Raw genomic sequence first — 23,921 nt, forward strand, 5'->3', positions numbered from 1 at the left:
ACAATTAAATATAAATTAAGACATGCAAAAGAAAAAGAAGATGCATATTCTCTGTCATATGGACCTGGGATGATTTTTTTGGGAGAGTGTTTTCCTGCTTGGAATTGCATAGATAGGATTCACTGCATGAATAAACTTTCTGAATCCTTTATCGTCCACAACTGAAAATAATTGTGGATGATTACTATAATAATAATAATGATAATAACTATACCTTTCTGATGTGACGATGTTGTCTGTTGTTGTTGTCCCTGGCTCTCTTTCTCTCTCTCTCCCTCCCGCTCAGTTCCTGTGCTACTGTGAGTGTAACTACTCCCCACCCCCCACCCCACCCCGCTCAGTGCAAGCACACAGCTCACGTGCGGCGTGAAGTGAAAAAAAGGGCGTAAAGACATGTAGTTGTAAAAAGAGAGAGGGTGAGAGAAAAAACAAACAAAAAAAACCGGCTCGTGTCGTTCACTTCAAAGAGTCGGTTCTAAGAGCCGTTGGAGCAGCCTTTCAACGCCTCTCTCTGTCTCTCGCTAGCAAAGTTGACCCAGACAACAAAGTAAAGCTAGTTTTCAGCTACGAGCCCGACACGAACCCGACGTATCAGCCAGAGGTCCCTTTACTACGGTTCGGAGCCGCGGACCTGTTTTATATACGCGAGGAATAGTTTTCTATACGAGATCGCTGCAAAAAGTGCAGCCTTACCTAATGTCCACCTGCTGTTACTCATTTATATTAAAATTTAAACATCTGGTTGGTGTTGGTGTGGAGAGTAACCTTCAGTAATAGTAATAAATCACACAGCAATAGGACATTCATGAAGTTGTAAAATTCATGATAATATATTAAGTAATCCAAAGTATTCAGAATACGTTACTCTCATTGAGTAACGTAACAGAATATGTTACAAAATACATTTCGGGTAATGTAATCTGTAATCTGTAGTGGAATACATTTTAACAGTAACCTTCCCAACACTGTGCACACTCAGTTGTCATATTCAGCAGAATATTTCACTGAATTTCACACATATGTAACAAAGTAAATACAATCTGAAATTTTGTTAAAATTGCGTACTTGAAGTATGTGCAACAGAATAATTAGCAACAAACTCTGTAAAGGAAAAGGATTGTGATGTTATTTCTCATCAAAGTCTGTGCTTCCATAAACTGGACACCTTTGGGAACAATCAGGGATTTTCATAAAAGTCTGTGTTTTCCTTCTTCTTTGTACGACTGGATCCAGTCCATCCACCGCTGCTTCCACAACACCTGATCAGCCTGAGCAGATAAAGTGCTTTCTACTAGTCCTGTTCACTCAGTCACACACCTTCATTTATTCATGCATCTCTTTGAGTCGTTCTCCAGCTGTCCTTCGTGCTTCTCTGTAGAGCCTGAGTGAGGCAGAAGCTGGGTTCAGTGTTTTGACTGTGCTACAAAGGCCCTTGTTTTCAGTACTGTTGTATGGACACAGGTCAGCCATGCATTGTTTGCTATCCCACTCTGAGCTGGGAGGTAGCTTTGTTAAACTACATATGTCCAGTTTTGGTTGGTTTCCACCTTTTATTGTTTCTTTTTCAGAGTAAAGTCAATCCATTCAATAAGACGCTCTTATCTGTGATTGATGGCACAGAGAGCCGAGGAAAGTCTGTGTGTGAAAAGTCAGCGCTGCTGTGTTCTTGATCGGTTACAGAGGTGGTCTGTTTTTTAACACATGTAAATGTTGTTGAAGATCTCCGTGCATCTTCCCGTGTCGGGGTTGAACTGAGACTGCCTTGATCCAAACCAGCCCAGCTCAGCCGTGTGTGACATGCGCAGTGATGAAGGAGACCAAATTCAAACACTGATAAAGTGAAATTCTAGGTTCCCTGGTGGCACTTTGACCCATATAGTCTAATATGTATGCTAAGCCCCTCACTCCTTACACCCTGATTGGAATTTGATTAGCAGCACATCCAGAGGAAGCCTGTGGGCCGGTCTCATCGAGCAGCACTTTGACTGGTGGAAACCACTGGGTGGAATCCAGATGTGGGCCGGTGGATCCAATCATCAAAGTCCCACCAGGTGAAGGAGACAAGATCCTTTTACCTGTGCTGGCAGGATGTTGCACTAGCTAGCAAGTTAGTGTTCAGGGTCAGCTGAGTATAATGCTGGACTGTCACATGTATGCACTTCCAGCTCACTGACCACTTCAAAGCTTTTCAGTCGTCAGTGAACATAGTTTGTTAACTGCTATGTTTTCCATCTGTGATGGTGAGAAGCCAATCAATGTGCTTTGATCTTCAATGGAAATTTGTGGACTGGATACACTGAAAAAAAGGGATTGGCCAACTCTTGGATTTACGTAAGCATCTTGCGTGTATTTAACATAAGTGCCTCATGCTTTAAAGTTAAGTGTAACTATATAGTGTAGAAACTACATGATATGCAGAGAGGCTAGATTAAATTGTTCATATCATGTTCGAGTGAAGTAAGTCAATAACTTTCAGTCCCGTATGCTTTGGATCGTGGTTTTAGAAAGGCATCCATCTCAGTCAAATCGAGTTGCCTCCACTACTTTTTTTGGTATACTGAAAAAAGTAAATTGGGTGTTTGTTACCTTAAAAAAGTCTAACTTGTAATTTAAACACAATAATTTCATGCTTCTATGAACGTAATTAAATCATGAAGGATCTGTACGAAATTCAACAACTTAATTTGTCCTTGTTGAGATGACATGATACAATCTAGTAAGAGTGGTTAGTTGCTAAACGCATGAAATTCACAAGATTGCACGAGATGTCAAACTTTAGGAAAATCACAAAACGTACAAAAAAATTCTGCATCAAGCCTTGAAATCATAGCTTTCCTTTGTTAAGTCTGGATTGGTGGCATGGTGGTTGGTGCTGTTGCGTCACAGTAGAAGATCCTGGGTTCAAATCCACAATCTGGCTAGTTTGCACTGGTTTCTCTCTGGGTATTCTGGTTTCTTCCCACAGTTAAAAGTCGTGCAGTTGTTAGAGTTAGGTTAATTGATGATTCTAAATTACCTCTCAATGTAAGTGCAAATGGTTGTTTGTGACAGACTTGTGAGTTGTCTAGGGTGTACCCTGCCTAACAATTCAGGGTTATTTCCCAGCCCCCCTGCAACCGCTTCAATCGTGTTTTATGAACACAAAATGCACATGTTTATTGAATATGAAAAAGTTGTGTTGATTGAACACAATTGTTTAAGTTTCTGCCAAAGCAAAACATTTGTGTGCAACCAATGTCCACTATTGAATCAAGTAAATCCAACATGGCCTTTTTTTCAGTGTACAAAGATAAGAAACAAAGTCCTTTTGGAGCATCAGTGATGCTGATGTGTTCTGATTTGTACGTCAGAGGGGAACGTGGACTGTGACAGAGGTCCTCTGTAATTCTGTAGTGTTGCCGTCAGTCTGCTCTGGTCCTTTAAATGATCTTAAAACAGAAAACTTGTAAAGACAAAGGCTCCTAAAGGCACCAAAGTTTCTCTTTAAATGGTTTGTGGAAAAAGCAGCAGTCACAAAATTCAGGTTTTATTTCTCTGTTACAAACAAACTTAATTATTTATCACCACCATTGAATGAGTCTGGTCTATAATAACTTTAACCACTATTTAAATCACAGAAACCTCATGTTCACAAGTGTAAACTACATATTTGAACAGTTTTAACAACAGGAAGCAGATCTACATAGTAAAATTAGGGACTACATTTATCATCCTTTTATGAATCAGTGTTTCACTGAAATATTTGGTGAATGGTTTCAGCTCCTTTAAATGAGATACCAAAAAGTAGAGTGATGCTACTGGTTCATGTTAGATGTTACATCTCCAGGTGTGTGAGCCGTTAATGACTGCACGGTGACTAAATACACGTGTTTAACAAGTGTCAGAACTATTATCACCCAGTTTGTCTCCCAGTTTCCCATATGGAAAAGAAATAGTAAAAACTTATATGTGATTACTCATGAAAGTGGCCACTTTCTCATTACTTTCATACATTGTTTTAGTAAGTTTCCAAAACATACAAGTTTCATTATATAATTTTTCAAGGGATCTTATATCTGTTTTCACTCTTATATGCTTTTCATACAAGTTTCACACAAGTTTGAAACACTGTAGAAATAGTCAACTGGTGAAGAGCTCAAATCTGCTACAACTCAAATTCAAGAAAGTTGGAAAAGAGTAACAGTGCTGTAGAAAATGTAAATAAAACCAAAATGACTTGTAACAGTTGTCACATAAAGAATATTAATTAAATCTTACAAAGAGAAAACTCAGTTTTTTAAAAAGTTTATTGACCCTTCCGATGAAATAACACAAAGAAATATTCATTTGCATATATTCATTTTCATTTGCTACATCTAGAATTTTTGGGGGGTAACTTATTTCCTAAAAATATATTATGTAATTTATTTAGAGAAATGCAGACGTATTGTTTTGTTTGTTGATGTTTTAATGGACTGAAGCAAACTCTGACATTCCCCACATAGCAGACAGGTCTGGCCCGGATCTGGCATCAAGCCGGCACTGCTGACTGACTGGTGTCATGGTTTATGTCAACCAGATGTGGGCCAGGTCTGGCAATGATGCACTATTTATGTTCCTGTTTTCCCATTTTAGTTAGAAGACCCAAATGCCATGTTGCAATACTATACTGCTATGGTAGCCAACGTTTCAAATTCAGGTTTGAACAGAGTTTCTCGTTATGAGCACTGAGTACACCTGTGCAATCAGCAGCTGGTCCATCCAGATCCCATCCATGCAGAAACGTACATACATGTTTCACAGCGACAGAGGTTTGATGTGTGTGAATGACTAAATGTAGTGTTTGGGGTCCTTAGGGACTAAGTAAAGCGCTATTCAAATACAGGCCATCTCAGGCTCGCCTCCACAGTGTCCCGTTCTCCCGTCTTCCTCCCCTCGTTGACAGCCAGTCGCAGCAGATGGCCCCGCCCCTCCCTGAGCCTGGTCCTGCCGGAGGTTTCTTCCTGTTTAAAGGGAGTTTTTCCTTCCCACCCTGACCAAGTGTTAGCTCATAGCGGCTCATCTGATTGTTGAGGTACTCTCTGTATTATTTTAGGGTTACAATATAGATATAAATACTAGTCACCTTGAAGATTTTAATTTTAAATAAATCTAAAAACTGAACGTGGGGTTTGGTGTGTGTCCCTTATTACGGTTATTTCAACAATTCAACAATTTATTCAACAACATGTAAAGTCACAGTGCTGACTGGTAACTAAAACAGGATCTGCCAGTTACAGGAAATGACATCGTGTCATTTTATTGTAATTATTTTATTTATAAGATCTTGAAACATTACATCTGTTTTTTGTTTTTTTTGTTTCCACAAAATACCTGGTGCTGAGGCCAAACGATATATAATTCAGTGTCTATCAGATATATTTTAATTTGCATAGAGTTATTATAAAAATTGCACAAAAAGTCTATAAAATATAAAAGATTTCTCTTTTATAGACTTTTTTGCCTCCAAGCAGCAGTGCTGACATCTTTGCAGCTTTAGCCAAAGTAACAATAAGACAGAGGAAAGTTTTCTTATCATTTAGGAAAATATTTCTGTTGAAGAATGAACTCACATGTCTCAATGCACATTTTACATTGGCATGAATAAGGCTACGTTCACACTGCAGGTGAAAGCGCATCAAATCCGACTTCTTTGACCCTCTGCGACACATATCCGATCATGGTGACAGTGTGAACGGCACAAATCCGATATTTTCAAATCCGATCTGGGTCACTTTCGTATGTGGTCCTGAATCAGATACATATCTGATGTTTTAGAAAGCGACTGCTGTTTGATGGTCACGTCGCATTAAATCCGTCTTTTACGTCACTGACACAAGACAGACGCCAACTATCAGCGCCCGATAAGACATTGTGAACGCTTCCTGGCCCTCCAGTGAAACTGTTGGGAAGACAACGTTTCACTGGTGAACATTTTATTTGTTCTGTATAATCTGCAGATTCTGACAGAAATCTGCAGCTATCCTTTGAAGCACCGCTCCTCTAAAACAGCAACAAGGATCATTATTAGGTTATCTACATTATTATGTCAATAACAAAATAACTTAAAGCAAAAAATTGGGAAACGTAAAGTCCGAAGTCTTTATATTAACGTCCATCAGTCAAACATACTGTTGCTCTGGGTCTAAACAGAGCGCGTTGTGTGTGACGTCTTCTTTTGCGCATGCGGCCGCTTTGAGCGTTCACACTAGAGCGCGTTTGCTGTCACATTTTATTTGTAGTGTGAACGAGCAGACAAAAACATCGGATTTGATCAAAAAATCGGAATTGAGCATTAAGACCTGCAGTGTGAACGTAGCCTAAGACAATGAAAGAAGGAAATATGACCTACACTGGCACTTCTCATTGCACCTTTAACCAACACAAATGAATTACAGTTTGTACCTGGATGCTTGTGGGAGACCTCTGAATCTGCTAATGCTAGTTCTTCCAGTTTGGGGTCACAGCCTTTAACACTTATACTGTTTAACCTGCTTCCCATGGCTCCATCAGACCTCGGTACCTGTAGATCTCCTACATATGTGTTTCTGGCTTTTAAATAACTTTGTCTTCAGTCCTGATTGAAGGCGCATCATACATGTGGTATTTGTTCAAAGTGGCATGGGGATGTTCCTGGTAGGGACGCTGCAGGTCACTGATGCATGTTCACTGGAACACTTGGTGCACTGTAGATGGCTTTGAAGTTGACTTGTGATGTTTTTCCCACCAACACTGGATTCAAGCACTCCTGCAGCCATGTGTGTGCCACTGTGTCACTGACTTGGAGCTTGGCTGCTGTGAGTGGGCTGTAGCTCAGCAGGTGGAGGTGATCCAGTCCTGGCTGCTCCGGTCTGGGTATCCTTGAGCAAGAACCCCAAGCTGCTCTGTGATGCAGAAGGACCGACACGGCTCTGAATGCTCACTTTCAGCTTTTTTACTTATTCACACAGCCGTGCTGTCAGCTCTCGCTGCTCCAGCTCTCTGCCGCTCAGACCTCCTCTCGCATCCAGCCGCTACTGAAGCAGGGAAGGCACGATTAGATGATGTTTGCCCTCCCTGACACCACACCCCGAACCCGCTGCTTCGAGCCACCAACCACACCCCCCAACAGTGAATATTACATGGAAGCTCCTGGGTGTATAAAGAAGTGCGAGGCCACACAACTCCTATAAAGGATGAAAATGGTAAAATTGTGCTTTAACTTAGATTGCATTTAAATGTCAAATATATAAGTAGACTTTTTGTGTATTAGCAATATTAATTTGAAATATCTTCTACAAGACAGAACCAAGACTTGTTTATACACACAAAGCCTCCCTGTGTGTGTGTCTGCACTGAGCTTGTCATAGTCAGCCGGGTGTACCTGCAGTGTCACAAGCTTTGTGTAGGGTCTGATTGAATTGGGCACAAAGGCAGATTTACATATGTTTGCAACTGTTACAGGGGTTAGTGAATATCATGTAGCAGATCTACGGGGAGCTGGCAGCCAGTGGACTTGCATCACACTCTGAATCCTAAACAGTCTCCTCTCTGCACTGGACTCACTGCTCTATTCTCCTCTGAATGAACACGGCTTCTGTCTTGCTTGCTCTGCCTGTGCCTCTCTCCTGCCGACGTTTTTGTTCTGTAACTATCGTCGCACACACACTCATTGACACACATACGGCTCGGGTCGTGGAGTATCCCCGCACGGCCGGTGAGGGACTGGGAGTGTCGGGCAATCTCTGCTCAGCCGAGTGTTAAATTAGATTCTGTTGCTTCTGTGTGTGTGTGTGTGTGTGTGTGTGTGTGTGTGTGTGTGTGTGTGTGTGTGTGTGTGTGAGACACACTCGTTCATAACTCACTTACAGGGACTGGGTCACTGTCACACACACTGGTACTCACATCAGGAAAATGATCAGTAGTGTAAAGTCGTGCAGCTTTCCTCACGATGATGCTGATGCAGAGTCGTCCTGATCTCTTCTTCTTTCTTTAAACCCGTCTTGTCATCAGACAGAGGTGTTTCCTGACGATGTCACTGAGCCTACTTTATTCGACATAACAGATAAGAAGATATTTCCATGTAACGCTGATACTAAATAATTATGTTATTGGCTCCCTTGATCATAGCTTACTGTTACATGTGTGACTTGATGTGTGTCACTGACGCTTCACGTGTTTTTGTTATATTTCTGCAGCACATTTTTAAAACAGACTCATAAGGTGTTAAACAAAAAAGCAACATTTAAAAAAAAGCTCCAACAGAATTCAAATATTATTTAAAAAATTCAATGAAAACACAATTTTGTCTTAACTAGCAAAAAACAGCCAAACAATGCAAACAGGTTTGAAAAAAGATTTAACACAGGAGCCTTCAAAGGGCCATTTTGACTATAAATACTGTAAATCTGTTGAAAATACCCTCAGCTCATATTTTATGACCTAAAAAACTGAAGAAGGAGTTTGTTCATAAACAAGCAGCATGACTGCACGCTGGTTAGCACAGTGAAGCCATCCGGGGTTGGACTCCTCCACCTGTCTGGAGTTTGTGTTTCTTCCACATGAGCTTCCTCCCTGCAGCTGCTCGGGGTAACTGCTGTTTTAAATCATGTGAAGGGCTCTCTGTCTCTCTATGCTCGTCCGGGCGACCTGTCCAGGGTGTAGCTGACTTCTCACCCCACCACAGCTCGCTGGCTGACCTGAGCAGCCCTGACTGTGAAGAATAATCTAAGAAAATAAAGAGTGAAATGTGCAGACTGAAGAGGAGGCGTGTGGATAGCTCTGATGAAGAAGAGTCAGGTTTAGTTTCAAAATTTTATTATTGTAAAATCTATCGTACAATATAAAGCACCTTGAGGCAACTGTTGTTGTGACTTGGTGTAAATAAAACTGAAACAAACTGAAAATTCTCTGGACTCTACATGTCCTCACTTCTTACAGACAGGAACAAGTTTATGTATAAATCTTGACCAGAGAACCTTAAAATTGGATTTTTTAATTAATTGCATCTTTAATCATTTCCAACAGCTATAGAAACTGTCACGAGATTTATTCTAAAAGAAACTTCTTCAGCTGAGAGTCAGAGAGTAGAAACACACATGCTGCAGTTTTTACTTGCAAGGGCGCTCACACCAGAGTGGCCGCCCTGTGACGTGCGCGCTATGTTCTTGCACTTGTCTTTATTTATACACAAGAAGAGTAATACAACAATGAATACATTTGTTTAGTGGAATGTTGATACGTGAGCATGTGCATATGTGGTTGTGTATGTGTGTGCGTGTGCGGTTTGTAGGGGGTGAAACTGCTCGTTCAGCTCTTACTATCGCTGTGGGAAGAAACTGATCTGAAAAGAACAGAACAAGTTTCGTGGTGAACAACAACCTAAGTCATCAAAAGGTTATTATGCAGTATTCTATCAAACTTATATCATTAAAAAGCTTATACTGACTACTAAATACAATTTTATATTGACAGGAATGCTTACAATCATCATATTTCCAATTTTCCACCTGTGTTTGAATGAAACATTTGTACTTTGTACAGGGTGGGCCATTTATATGGATACACGTAATAACAGGGGAATGGTTGGTGATATGAGGGTGGCTGTAGCTCAGGTGGCAGAGCAGGTCAGCCACTAATCAGAAGGTCGGTGGTTCGATCCCAGGCTCCCCCCTGGCTGCATGCCAAATATCCTTGGTCAAGATACTAACCCCATGTTTGCCTACTGGTGATGGTCAGAGGGCCCGGTGGCGCCAGTGTCCGGCAGCCTCGCCTCTGTCAGTGCGCCCCAGGGCAGCTGTGGCTAAATCACCAACCATTCCCCTGTTATTACGTGTATGTAGCTGCCATCACCAGTGTGTGAATGGGTGACTGACTGAATGTAGTGTGAAGCGCTTTGGGGTCCTTAGGGACTAGAATAGCGCTTTACAAATGCAGGCCATTTACCATTAAAGTCCTGTTTGTGGCACATTAGTATATGTGAGGGGGCAAACTCCTCAAGATGGGTGGTGACCATGGTGGCCATTTAGAAGTCAGCCATCTTGGACACAACTGTTTTTTCAATAGGAAGAGGGCCATGTGACACATCAGACTTATTGGTAATGTCACAAGAAAAACAATGGTGTGCTTGGTTTCAGGGTAACTTTAAATAAATAAATAAATAAATGGTTTTTTTTGGTTTGTTTGTTTGTTTTTTGTTTCTTGCTCACAAAATTGTAAAAACAAGAACAAAAAAGAAGACTTTGCATTCATCAGATCCTGTACAACGTTTAAAAAATAATTAGCACCAATTTCACTTATTTACACAGATTTTTAGTCATATACTGTAACATAGATTGTAAACTTTGACACCGATGCACTCTGTAGTGCATCGGTGTCAAACTCTGGCCCATGGGCCAAATTTGCCCCGCAGCCTAATTACATTTGGCCCGCTAAGCCATACCAAATTCCTATTAGAGCTGGCCTACTGGTATTATACAGCTAATATATATATTGTTTAGTATTAAGCTTTGTTTATTCAGTTTTTCAGCAAAACATGTCCATAAGAAAAGATTCATTCTTATATCTGAAGGAATAAATATATTTCAATAAATATTAACGTTAGCCCGCGACTTTGTTCCAGTTTTGAATTTTGGCCCACTGTGTATTTGAGTTTGACACCCCTGCTGTAGTGCATAAAATTTAGGTGGATTCTTCAAACAAATCAATAATAAATATTTTAATAAAAGTAAATAATTTTGTAATTCTTTATGCCACAGTCGACGCAGCTATTACCAAAATCAAAGACAACAATCATGATACAGTGTTGATGCAGGGACAGTAAATGAAACACACACACACACACTCTGAGCCATTTCTAAACTGTTATTTTAACATTAATGTTTGTAAACCCTTCATGCATTTAAAATCATGTTTATTTAAATTTGCTGTAAAATGTAACCAGACAGTGAGAGAGGGAGAAATATGTGAATGATGCAGAGACAGATGAATGGATGAAGGAAAAGAGCGACGGATGTATGATTGCACTGATAAGAGGAATCATTTACCAGGGCAATTTGTCGACAAGGATCTGGGGATGTGTCAGTGCGTCAGCGCCTCGGTCGCTTTGATGGATGATGGAAGCTCACTGACTCAAGCAGCCTTTCTCTCTCCCTTTGCCTCACCCTTTGCTTCTCCCTCAGACTACGTCCCTACTCCTCCATTATTACAGCAGCACAGCAAAGTGTGTGTGTGTGTGTGTGTGTGTGTGTGTGTGTGTGTGTGTGTGTGTGTGTGTGTGTGTGTGTGTGTGCATCACTCGTGTTGTGAGCTACTGTCAAATAGGCCCCACCTCTTTATTAAAAACTGTATTTTGTGTGGCACAATGTGTGGAACAAGGGAAGATACTTTGACACAGTATACTGACCTTAAATTAAAGCTGCTGTTACTGGTTTAGGGATCGATGGTAACAGTACGGTTAAGGTTTAGACAAGTAGACATTACAGTTGTTTAGGGTTAAAAGTAAAACACATAACCAACAATATCCAAGGTCTTTCTTTCATTACTATATAACTGCAGGCTAAAATTTAAAGGTGAAAAGAAGTGTGTGTGCAGATTTAACCTCAACATAAGAAAAGGGAGGAAAAAAATCGCATGTCTCCAAATAGAAGAAGCAAACTCAAATCTATTGTAATGGTAACCTGATGCCTTTGCAGCAGTTTTTATCTTCATCTGTGTATGAAAAGAATCAAAGGAAACTCTGAAACCAAACACAGGCATCTTCCAGAATGATGCCTGTGTCTGGTTTTGCCGCTGCCACCTGCAGTTTGTCCTGCAGTGTCATAGTCCTGTTTTCACTCTGTGTAAATAACGTTTTGACTGCCTTGGTTTATGATCACCTGACACTCTTATCTGTCCGATTTTGATGGGTCAGCGTTTTCTACCCTGTATTGCTGGTGCTCCTCGTCTCCTCGGGCGTCCTCAGCTGTGTCCTCCTGGGTGTGCACAGACCAGGGAGCAGAAGAAGGAGAAGAGCAGGTGTCAGGTGAAGCTCAGCTTGTTGTGGAAGTGGGGTCTCGCTGGTAAGCCATGCTGAGTGTTTCTGATTCCCTGTGCTCAGACAGCTTCCATGGAGGGGATGTTTTCTGCCAAACCCCTTCTTGGACATGCGAGGCCTGATTCTCTGAGACCGTGCTACCTCACGAGGGTCCATCCAGTTTCCCAGTGTTTGGCCCTCCACCAGGATTTAGGTCCTGAAGCTGGAGGATCTTCCCCCTCGCTTAGCATGGTGGTGTTTTATCTAAGGCTAATAAATTATTATTGCTGAACGATTTTATACTTTCCAAATATTAATTTTTTATTTCTTACTGAAATCTGAGCTGTGAGGCAGACTATTCATCCCTCATTGAACTTTTCCCGGATGGTTATTCCTTCATCACATGTGTGGTCATGGAGGAGGCCTCGCTGTGGTGTTTCGGGGCCAGGTCTCCTTTTTTTACCTTTGAACAGTGAACTACAATTCACTAGTCAACACAAGGGTTCCCAGAAGGATTTAGCAGAATTGAGCAGTTGGTGTTTGTCTCCTCCTTTGTTTAATGTCTAAATAGATTTTTCTTATCAAAGCTATTTTTTGATTGTGTAACAGGATGTATATGGTGATACCATAGTGAACCATCTGATGTATGCAGATGATTTAGTGATCTTCTCTCCATACAGTGCCGGCCTTAAACAGTTACTGAGGGTCTGCTCTCGATATGTTTTAGAGTTTGAAGAGTAATATTTTGATTGCCAGAAGTAGGGAAGACTTGTGTCTGTGTGGTACGGTTCTTAAAGTTATGAAATCTTAGGACATTATATATCTGATGATCTGTCTAATGATATGGACTCTTATAGACAATGCCACTTACTGTATGCACAGAGTAACATGCTGAGTCGTAAATGTGGTATGAGCCCCGCTCCACATGCAGACTGGGCTACACTGAATATCTGTGGAGAAGGCAGCATGTGGAGAGCCTTCATGTATATTTGTGATATTTTGGATTTTATTTCATTTGTTTTTCCCCTTCGTCTCTTGCTTTATTGAAGACATCTTTAATGCAGCTTTAATAAAGTGAACTAACTAAATGGTAAATTGACTGGTTCTTATATAGCGCTTTTCTATCCAGAGCAATCAAAGCACTTTACACAACTTGCATTATTCACCCATTACATGATTTTCAATCATATATCTCTTTTAACCCCCAATATGCTTCTCAGCTTCCTGAATAGGTGACTGGACTCATTAAAATTTGGATCGCTGACAGCTTTCTCTGAATGAAGATTAAACAGAAGTACATCTGTGTGCCTCGGACAGATTTGTGTAGTGAGAGTCCCCTCAGGTTGTTTGTTGAGTCGTCTGTCAGGAATCTCGGGGTAACTCTCAACTCTCACTATGGATCAAATCTCTGGTTCACTGTTGTCTTATCATCTAAGTTAACTACCATTGTGTCGTGCTCTGAACTGAACATGCTCTGAATCATTATTCATGCACTTCTTTCATCACATCATTGTTTACTCGTGTAACCAAAACTGCTGAGAACATCTGTAGGTTGACCACACCGCTGCTGCGAGGCTTCTGACCAAATCAGTGGTCAAATGTCAGTGTTGAAGAAAATACACTACTGTTCAAAGGTTTTAGAACAGCCCAGTTTTTCCAGTTATTTATCGCAATTCAAGTCGTTCAAGTGATGAACAGCTTGAAATGGTACAAAGGTAAGTGGTGAACTGCCAGAGGTTAAAAAAGAAGTAAGTTTGCCCAAAACTGAAACATAATGTACATTTCAGAATTACACAAAAAGGCCTTTTTCAGGGACAACATGGGTTAACAATTTAATCTGTTCTGCAGCAATGGAGGTTGCTCAAGCCTTGAAAGCTGGTGCTACTAATTCCTACAGGTGTTCCAACTTTTCTGGATTAATTGCAGCCCCGTCTGTCTGCATAAAGCAGTGTTGAACACACTGTGGTACCAGACCCTCGTCAGCATCAGCTGAACAGTATCGTACTGCAGAAAGTAGTGTTGTTGCAGAAATGGTGAGAAAAAGGCAATTAACAATGGAAGAGAGACCGACCATCATAACACTTATAAATGTGGGTCTGTCCTACAGAGAGACTGCAAAGAAAGTCAAGGTGTCAGTGAGGCCAGTTTCCTTCTGCACTCAGAAACAAACTGTGACAGGAAGAGGTCTGCAAGCCTGAAACTGAATCAGAGGACAAGTTTCTGAGAGTTAACAGCTTGTGTGATGGCGGCTCACAGGACAACAGCTTCAAGCAGCTCAGTCGTGGTCGTAGTGAGAAAGTCTCAGTTTCAGCTGTGAAGAGAAGACTTCAAGCTGCAGGTTTGACAGTATGAGCTGCAGCAAGAAAGCTCGATGTCAGAATAAGACGAAGAGGCTTGGCCCTAGTCGTGGCACATACCAGACCAACTGACATGGATTGCCTGAGTTTAAGAATTTGATTGGACAGTTTAACATCACACATCGTCACAACACTAATAAACTGAAAATAAACTGGCATTTCTACAGCGCTTTTCTAATCTTAGTCAAAGTGCTTTAGATAACCTGTACATTCATCGAGCACATCGTCCTCTGGACTTGAGGACACTTCAAGGCTCCTGTACAAATCTTTTGACCATTGTTGACACTTTGGATACCTTTCAATGACGCCACCATGACTCAAAAATGAGTATGTTAAAAAACATCCACTCTTAATAATGTCTTTTCTGCCCTTATCCACACAGGGTAACCAAGAGGCCCCGGCTCCCCCTGAAGCTATGGCTCAACCTTTCCCACAAGCCCAGTATCCACCTCCTTCACAGAACGGGATTCCTGCTGAGTATGCTACACCCCACACCCACCCACCGGCTGACTACACGGGAACAAGCACAGTGGGCGAGCATACCCTAACACTATACACGGCGACACACACACAGAGTGAGCAGCCAGGAAACGACAGCAGCACTCCAGCTCTTACTACTAACACAGTATCGGTGAGTCTGTATTCACACATTCCTGTGCATTAGTTATCTTTTCTATCACAATGAGCTTCAGCTCGCGTATAAGACTTCATTCATTTCTGGTTAACATAACACTTGAAGCGTGGATTGTTCTTCTGCCTCGTAATCCATCATCACAGAGGTGCTCTTAGAGGCAGGACTTCAACACACAACACTGTAAAAACCTACAGTTATGAACAATGTTCCCTTTAAGCTACGCAGGTGCGCAATTGCGCACTGCTGGCACGGTCTCTGCACACAGAAAATCTGTGTTGCGCACACAAAAAAAAATCTAACCTGAAATTAAAATTAAAACTTTAACGATCCTGTTTTGCAGTGTGAGTCAGTGACTGGCTGCTCCTGTATGGGATTAGAACGAGGCCACCTTATCCCACAGTCCAGCCAATTATGCGATTCACATTCGTATATACGCAGCTAATCAACGTCGTTGTCTGGCTATGACAGCGTCCTTATGTGCCGACATCGATGTTTTAGCGAGCAAAGCGGAACAACTGACGGACAAAGTGTGGACTTTATACCAGTTTTTAAATTGTTGATCGGCCGCGTAAAACCAGAGTTATGATAAAATATCTGCAATGTTTGTTTTTCTTCCTGAATACTGTCGTTGTTTATATTTACTGCAGGAAGAAACGGTAAAAACGAAAGCCTGTGAGCAAAAACAAACTCGGCGGTGCTTTGAGATGTGAGAGATTTGCGACGTTTAGCACAAATCTTGTGTAGTTAGTTCTCTGTTGTTCTCCTTCATCTCATAGTGGACAGAAATTATTCTTTGGAGTGAAACAAATAATTTGTGTGGCATCAGATTTGATGCAGAACAGCTGATTGTTCTGTAAATAGTTTAAAAAAAACGCTGCTGGTTGCATTTTAAAAAAATAGCTGCAAAAAACTTTGTTTGCATAACTCAGTTACTTTTTTGAAGAAGTAACTATATAATTAATTGCCCAACATTGGTCATTATATCCTGTATTTTGCAGACAAAGTTACAGACTCTCTCCCAGACCACAGACTCATAATACAAGTCAGAGCTTTATAAAAAAAGAAAAAATAAAGTTGTGTTTTCAAAATTGGAGTTCAAGTTATTTTTACTTCGAACAATGTTAACGTGCTACACAGGCCAATGACTAGATTTTTTTTTCACTGCAAGTGGGATAAAGCAGTTAATTAAAAGCAGTCTAACATAAATGCTGTAATTTGATTATTTTAATAAACCGTAACTTGGATGGATTTGATGCTGGCGTGACCACAGTGCACACGTCTGATGTTGCTCACAGTGGTCCAAGGGACGCTCAGGGAGTTTGTGTGTGAAAAATTAGAGGGAACATTGGTTATGAACTCTAGGCAGAGTGATCGTTTGTATATAAAAGTGAATGACAGTCTCATCTCCTGAACAGGAAATAAAGAATTTCATTAGTTAAGAAGCAATGCTTTTGTCCATGGAGTCAACCTGAAGGCAAAGCCAGCTAGCCAATGATGTAACCATTAACAGTCAACACAACCAAGTGAAGCTGATAACCAAGGTACATGAGAATGGACGTAAGGTTTAGACATCTGTAGTACGCTGTCTGGTATACACCCCATGGTTCAATGGCTTGTAACTGTAATAAATGTTTAGATCTCACATTGTTGTGGAGGTATTTGGTCCACGCTCCTTAATATCACTGAATTCAAACAGGAGGATTTCTGGACTTGGCCATTGCAACCCTTTGTTTCTTTTCTTTATCATTGTGAAGAGCTGCTGCTGTTCTTTAGATCATTGTCTTGTTGCATGATCGAATTTGGAAAAAGTTTTAGCTGTCAGCTTCACATTTGGCTCTAGAATACTTTGGTATACAGTTGAATTCATGGCCAGGATCATAAGCCCCAAGGCTCTGATACTGTAATTGGTTGGAACGACCTGTTATAATCATTAAAAAGATTCATCTTTATAAATGAAAAATCTAAAGTATCGAGCAGCACGGTGGCACGGTGGTTAGCACTGTTGCCTCACAGCAAGAAGGTCCTGAGTTCAATTCCACCATCAGGCCGGGGTCTTTCTGTGTGGAGTTTGCATGTTCTCCCCGTGTTTGCGTGGGTTCTCTCCGGGTACTCCAGCTTCCTCCCACCGTCCAAAGACATGCAGCTCATGGGGATAGGTTAATTGGATAATCCAAATTGCCACTAGGTGTGAATGTGCGAGTGAGTGTGAATGGTTGTCTGTCCCTGTGTGTTAGCCCTGCGACAGACTGGCGACCTGTCCAGGGTGTACCCTTCCTCTCGCCCTATGACAGCTGGGATAGGCTCCAGCGCCCCCCGCGACCCTGAAAAGGATAAGCGGAAGCGAATTGATGGATGGATAAAGTATTGATTTCCACAACCGGGTCTTTAGATGCAAGTTTGATATTTATTTAAGCAGAGCCAAAGCATGTGCTAAAGAAGATATTAAAAACGTCTTGACACTGCACTTTTCTCTCCACTACATAATACGGACTGGCATAGCTAGACAAACATATCTTTTTAGATGATAAATCCCAGAGTGCTTATGTACTTATTTATGCTAGGTGTATTTCCCTAAATGTATCACCACTTATCTCAGAGCAGTGAAAGCAAAGCCAGTGGCAACTTGTCTAGCATACTAGTTTCCCATCACAGACCAAACACTCACATTGATGCAAACAGCCAGAAAAGGCTGCTGAGAGCTTTTGTTAGTGGAACAAACATCCACATGAAATGTGCTCTATCCTACAAATTCTGGTGGAATAAAGAGGAGAGTCGAGCACACTGCTAGAGGCACCAGCCAACTGAGACCACAAGATGGTAGTAATTCAAGAATACGGTAAACGAGCAGCGAGAGAAGCTACTGGACAATATGTCGTTTGAGATGGAATGAGAGAGATGACTGTCACTTTGGATTTAACCGATATCTGTTTTTAGATCTCACTGAACTAGCACTGCTTGCCATTAAACCCTGATGTGAAAAAAAGTCAACATAAAACGTAAAGATGACTTCAATTTTGCTGTTTTCACAACATATGTAAATATATGTAATGTAAAAGTAAATGCATGCAAAACAATAGCTAGTCACACATAAACACACACACAGATAGACTGGTGTCTCTATAAGCCATGTGCTGCATTTCAGCACAGACCTCCAAACATACACACATTCATGCAGTACTAAGGAAGTCCACACTATAGTTATGCACCACCACTTCCCACTGGTTACACAAGCAAATATTCAGGCCACTAAGCCTGGAGCATGGTGAGAAATGGTGTTAATATAAGGACAGTGCTGGCAGGATTGGGAAGAAATACACTCAAGGTTAGACATAGAAATACCAACCTTATACCAAAACTTTGCTACCTTTATTGTCAAAGATGTATTACAATGACTTACATTTTTGAAAAATGTAATGAAATGTTTTTGTTAAACCCGTTAAACAAAAGGTGGAAGTCTGCTCTCTATTGATTGTTTTACTTTTGCGAAAGAACATTGGACGAGGTGTTTAGGTATTGGTGTGTGTTTGGATGAATGAGGCTTGTAGTTAAAAGCACTTTGACTGCTCAGAGTAGAAAAACCATATATAAATATTAACTGAAACATAACAGATAATGTACACACTTGATATTTTTGAATTGGCATATTCCAGGTGACAAGGTTCTGAAAGACTCAGGCATCCTCTCATTCTCCAAGATTGTGTTAAACAATCTGGTCAAAAAGTCCACTGCCTCTCTCCTAGACATCTCCATAACTCCACAGGTATGTCATCTGGACCGACTACCTTTCCACACTTCCTGATTCACTCCATTCATTCTCCTCTCCATCTCGTTTTACTCATTCATCATCTCCTCAAAGGATGTGTTCTGTCTTCTCAACTCACTCTTGTCATTTTTTCACTATCTAGTGTCTTTAGTAGGGATGGGTATCGTTTAGGTTTTATCCGATACCGGTGCCAAACCGGTACTTTTGAAACGGTGCCGGTGCTTAAACGGTGCTCAAACCGGTGCTTAAAGAATGGAGAACACAAAATTGGTCCAAAAACCTCTCATGTTCAGCTGTTTTTTTGTAAAAAGATAACAATGTTAGCCTTTTCTGCAGCTATGGGGCATATATGGTATCACTCTTGGCTGGAAGCAGTGCTTAATCAATGGAAAAAACACTAACTTTGTCCAAACACCTCTCATGTTTAGCTGTTTCCCTCTTTTTCTTTGGCCATTTTAGCCTTTTTGGCCAGGGTGAAGGGAACATCTGTTCTATTGGTGGGTGAAGGGAACATGTTCTTGTTCTATTGTTTATGGTTACGTTACTTTTAACTGTTATCTTGAATGTTGTGTTTACGCCGTGGTGCAGCGTCACTGACAGTTGTTGTTTTGTAGAGAGAGTGCTGTACCATGAGTGACTTCTGTTGTGCTGTTGTTGAACCTTGAGGCATATTGTAGCACGGCAAGTGTTTTAATAAGGAGCTCCCCCTACCAGCTTGGGGTTAAATAACAAGCTCAATCTCTCTCTGTGAGCTTTTTTGATAAGATTTCTCTGCATGCCACAATGTAAAACATTGCAATTATATATTTTGAAAAAGAAATGTAGAGGTAGGAATTGCAATTAATATAAATAACATGACGCTAAGCATCGGCCAATGAATGTGAACTAACAACAAGGTCACGGGTAATGCTGCGACCGTAGGAAAAAACCCCTAATATGAAGGTATTTTACTGTGCATTTTACAGTAATGTTCTGTTCGTCTAGAATATCATTAAAGTTACATAAATAGACTTTGGCTTCACATTTTGAATGTAAATTAACGTTAAATCACTGTAATGTAATACAACATAATTGTCATGATTACTAAATGTATCTGTCTGTACATATGCATATTTAGATTGTTAAAATACATTCACAAATGTATCATGATCTCACAAATATCTGTCCGTTATTTGAAAGATCGAATTCAAATGTAATGCTATGGAAAAGTATATAACATGATCCCTATAAGCTTGTGTTACATCACATAAGTATTATTATCGCTGCTAGTTAGGCCGTTCGTGGCTCAAGAGTTGGCAGTTCGCCTTGTGATCAGAAGACTGCCGGTTCAAGCCCCGGCTCGGACACTCTCCGTCGTTGTGTCCGTGGTCAGGACTCTTCACCTACCGACTACTAGTGATGGCCAAAGGGGCCGATGGTGTGATATGGCAGCCTCGCCTCTGTCAGTCTGTCTCAGGGCATGCAATCAATTATTATTCAAACCAACTGTTAACTGTATATTTCTGTACATTTACGTATTATGATTCATATTTCCACATTCATTGACCTTGTTTATAGGTAATTTCATTGTTTGATCGCGTAAAAATGTTCCTAATTTAATGTCTAAAAGCACTTGGAAAAGGCACAATCCCATGTCAAATTAGCACAACAAACTCTATTTTCATTACTGAAAATAACCGTATTTTTATGGGACAGTTATTTTCTGTTATTTCACGGTCGTATTTTGGCGCCCCAGCTGCCAGAAGATTGCCATTGTTTTACGATGTTTTTTGTAACAGTGTAATTCACCTTACATACATTAATGTAATAACGTGGTTAGCCTACTCAACGTAAATTACTCAAGAACAACATTAAGCTACTCACGCAGAGAAGAACGGCTGCTGCTGCATCATCATCCGTCATCATGTCTGCTAGACTGGCAGGGCTAGGGGCCAGGACTCTCCTCTTCGGGTTTTTGGGGGATGTTGCTAACTCCGGGTCCGATAACAGGCACCACACACTATCAAATACGGCGCATTTCTCGGCTTTAAAAAAAAAAACGCTATGCGTCGCCAGGTGTTTCATCGGATTTGAGGTGTTACCTCCTTTGACAGTATCACAGTATCAGCTTAAAGCACTTGTTGCTGCTGAGTTTGCATCTTTTGCTGTGAAGTACAGCCAGACTTTGACCGCTTCGCCTTGGGCATTTTTAATCTGTAGCTCTGCTCTAAAAGAACATAGGTACCTGGGCCCGCCTACTACGCTTGCAAAGGTATAATGATTGGCTAGATCCAAAGTGTATGACATCTCAGGAAAAAAAAGCACCGAAATAAAGCACCGAAATGTGCGCTGCTTTTCAGTCTGGTTACTACCGTTTATGATAGAACTGGTGCCATCATGGTACCCATCCCTAGTCTTTAGCATTTCTTCCTTAACCACCCTGACCTTCACATCCCCTACAGCTTGGTCTTTCTGTCAAGCCAATCATTAAAAGCCTTTTTGTCCTTCCTTTTGTGAGTGTGGGCGCTTCCTCTCTTTGCTCTTTAAATGCTTTGCTTCTTTTATTGATTTTTATAGATTTTTATTCTGATTTTTTTCCCTTTTTTCCGTATGAGCTTACCTGCGATAGCTTCTGGACACTTATAGATCATTAGGACTAAAGTGTTCTTAACAGAAACAGCAACATTTTTATAGTTACCTTATCCTCAGCGCTCCGTGTGTCTGTGACCTACACAAAGCTGAAGCCTGATTATAGCATCTGGGCACCGAGCTAACCGCTAGGCTAACTAGCAACAAGACCCCCCCCCTCCACTGATGACTACCACAGCCTCCTGCAGAAGATTGCAGTACTGGAGACAAAAATTCATCACTTAGAAGTAAACGTGGAGGTAAATGGACTGTGTGGAAATGAAACAACCTTGCCTTTGACTCAAAACAATGGCGATGAGCAAGCTAGTACACAGCTAAGGAGCACAGATAACATGACCAAGAAAGTAGACTCTGTGCATTATTATAAATCCTCAAGCGATAATCCCCCCTTGGACTGTCTTGGTGCAAAACCAAGACATAAATCATGTCTCCTGGAAGGGGGAGGACGTATCACAGGCAGGGCACAGCGAGCTGAAATCTCTGAAACCGACTGGCCTTCACTTCCTACGAGACAGAGAAGCTCTTCTAGAGGAAACAGGACTGGACAACCGTGAATAGGAAGGTTAACAACAAACCTCCAAATCAACTGAATGTGAAACTGCAGAACAGATTTGCTCCACTATCAAAGGACAATGGATCTATATCGGACAACCATCCATCTAAAAGCAGCGAAGTAAGGTCTGAAAATCTGTTGAAAAGTAAAAGGCCACAGGGAACGCTAAAGGCTAGGCCTGAAACTCTGATTGTGGGTGACTCTGCCGTAAAGGATGCAAACGATGTGTCCGAACAACAGTCGGAGGTTCTGAAACGGGACTTTACTGGATTACTAAATACTGTAAACTCTCTGAATGCAGCTGTATTCATCAGTGGGCCTGTACCGCCCATCAGAGGAGGAGACGAGAGATTCAGCAGGTTGTTTACACTGAATAAATGGCTCATATCAGCATGTGCTGACCACTCAGTGCATTTTATCAGCAACTTTAATATTTTTTGGGAATGCAGGCAGCTGGGGAATCAGGGCGGCTGGGTCACGGTGAGGAGGAAGCATAGTCCTAAACAGAAGCCCCAGGTACACCACCAACCCGTTCATGTGTCTAACCGTTTTTCCCCACTCGGCGACACACCCGCCGGGGGTCAAACTCTGGTAATTGGCGATTCTGTTCTCAGACATGTGAAGCTAGAGACACCGGCAACCATAGTCAATTGTCTTCCAGGGGCCAGAGCAGGCGACATTGAAGGAAATTTAAAACTGCTGGCTAAGGGTAAACGTAAATTCAGTAAAATCATAATTCACGTCGGCAGTAATGACACCCGGTTACGCCAATCGGAGGTCACTAAAATCAATATTGAATCGGTGTGCAACTTTGCCAAAACAATGTCGGACTCTGTAGTTTTCTCTGGTCCCCTCCCCAATCAGACCAGGAGTGACATGTTTAGCCGCATGTTCTCCTTAAATTGCTGGCTGTCTGAGTGGTGTCCCAGAAACGATGTGGGCTTCATAGATAATTGGCAAACCTTCTGGAGGAAACCTGGTCTTGTTAGGAGAGACGGCATCCATCCCACTTTGGATGGAGCAGCTCTCATTTCTAGAAATATGGACAAATTTATTAAACCCCCCAAAATATGACTATCCAGAGTTGGGACCAGGAAGCAGAGTTGCAGTCTTACACGCTTCTCTGCAGCTTCTCTCCTCCTGCTACCCCCCCAAAAACCCATCTCCATAGAGACTGTGTCAGCTTCCAAAAAGACAAAAAACAAACTAAAAACCAGCAACAAACAACTTAAACATAAACAATCACAAAGAAAGAACAATACAGTATCCACATCTGAACCAAAGAGTAAAACAGTGAAATGTGGATTATTAAATATTAGGTCTCTCTCCTCCAAGTCTCTGTTAGTACATGACTTAATAATTGATCAACAAATTGATTTACTCTGCCTTACAGAAACCTGGTTGCAGCAGGATGATTATGTTAGTTTAAATGAATCAACACCCTCGAGTCATTCTAACTACCAGAAATCTCGAAGCACAGGCCGAGGGGGCGGTGTGGCAGCAATTTTTCACACCAGCCTATTAATTAATGAAAGACCAAGACAGACTTTTAATTCATTTGAAAGCCTGATGCTTAACATTGTCCACCCCAGCTGTGAAACTCAGAAACCAGTCTTACTTGTTATCATCTATCGTCCACCTGGGCCTTACACAGAGTTTCTGTCTGATTTCTCAGAGTTTTTATCTGATTTAGTTCTGAGCTCAGATAAAATAATTATTGTGGGTGATTTTAACATCCATGTAGATGCTAAAAATGACAGCCTCAACATGGCATTTAATCTGTTATTAGACTCAATTGGTTTCTCTCAAAATGTAAAAGAACCCACCCACCACTTTAATCACACTCTAGATCTTGTTTTAACATATGGCATCGAACCTGAACATTTAACAGTGTTTCCTGAAAACCCTCTCCTGTCTGATCATTTCCTGATAACATTTACTTTTACAATAATTGATTACACAGCGGTGAAGAGTAG

The 23,921-nt window shown here is 41.2% G+C and overlaps 1 protein-coding gene and 1 long non-coding RNA gene across 7 annotated transcripts in view; one reads left to right on the forward strand and one right to left on the reverse strand.

Moving 5' to 3' along the window:
• The window catches only part of rbfox3a (RNA binding fox-1 homolog 3a), a 184,315-nt gene that overhangs the window by 55,947 nt on the left and 104,447 nt on the right, over positions 1-23,921 (forward strand). For all 6 annotated transcript variants that reach the window (XM_082545386.1, XM_082545387.1, XM_082545385.1 and 3 more), the window contains exon 2: positions 14,750-14,998. In XM_082545386.1, the coding sequence (XP_082401512.1) occupies positions 14,750-14,998 (249 nt within the window). The remainder of the gene's footprint in view (positions 1-14,749; positions 14,999-23,921) is intronic.
• Positions 1-23,921, reverse strand: part of LOC309713627 — a 102,924-nt gene that overhangs the window by 32,821 nt on the left and 46,182 nt on the right. The window lies entirely within an intron of this gene.

The sequence above is a fragment of the Aulonocara stuartgranti genome (genome assembly GCF_965226115.1).
Source record: "Aulonocara stuartgranti genome assembly, chromosome: 8".
NCBI classification, from domain to species: Eukaryota; Metazoa; Chordata; class Actinopteri; order Cichliformes; family Cichlidae; genus Aulonocara; species Aulonocara stuartgranti.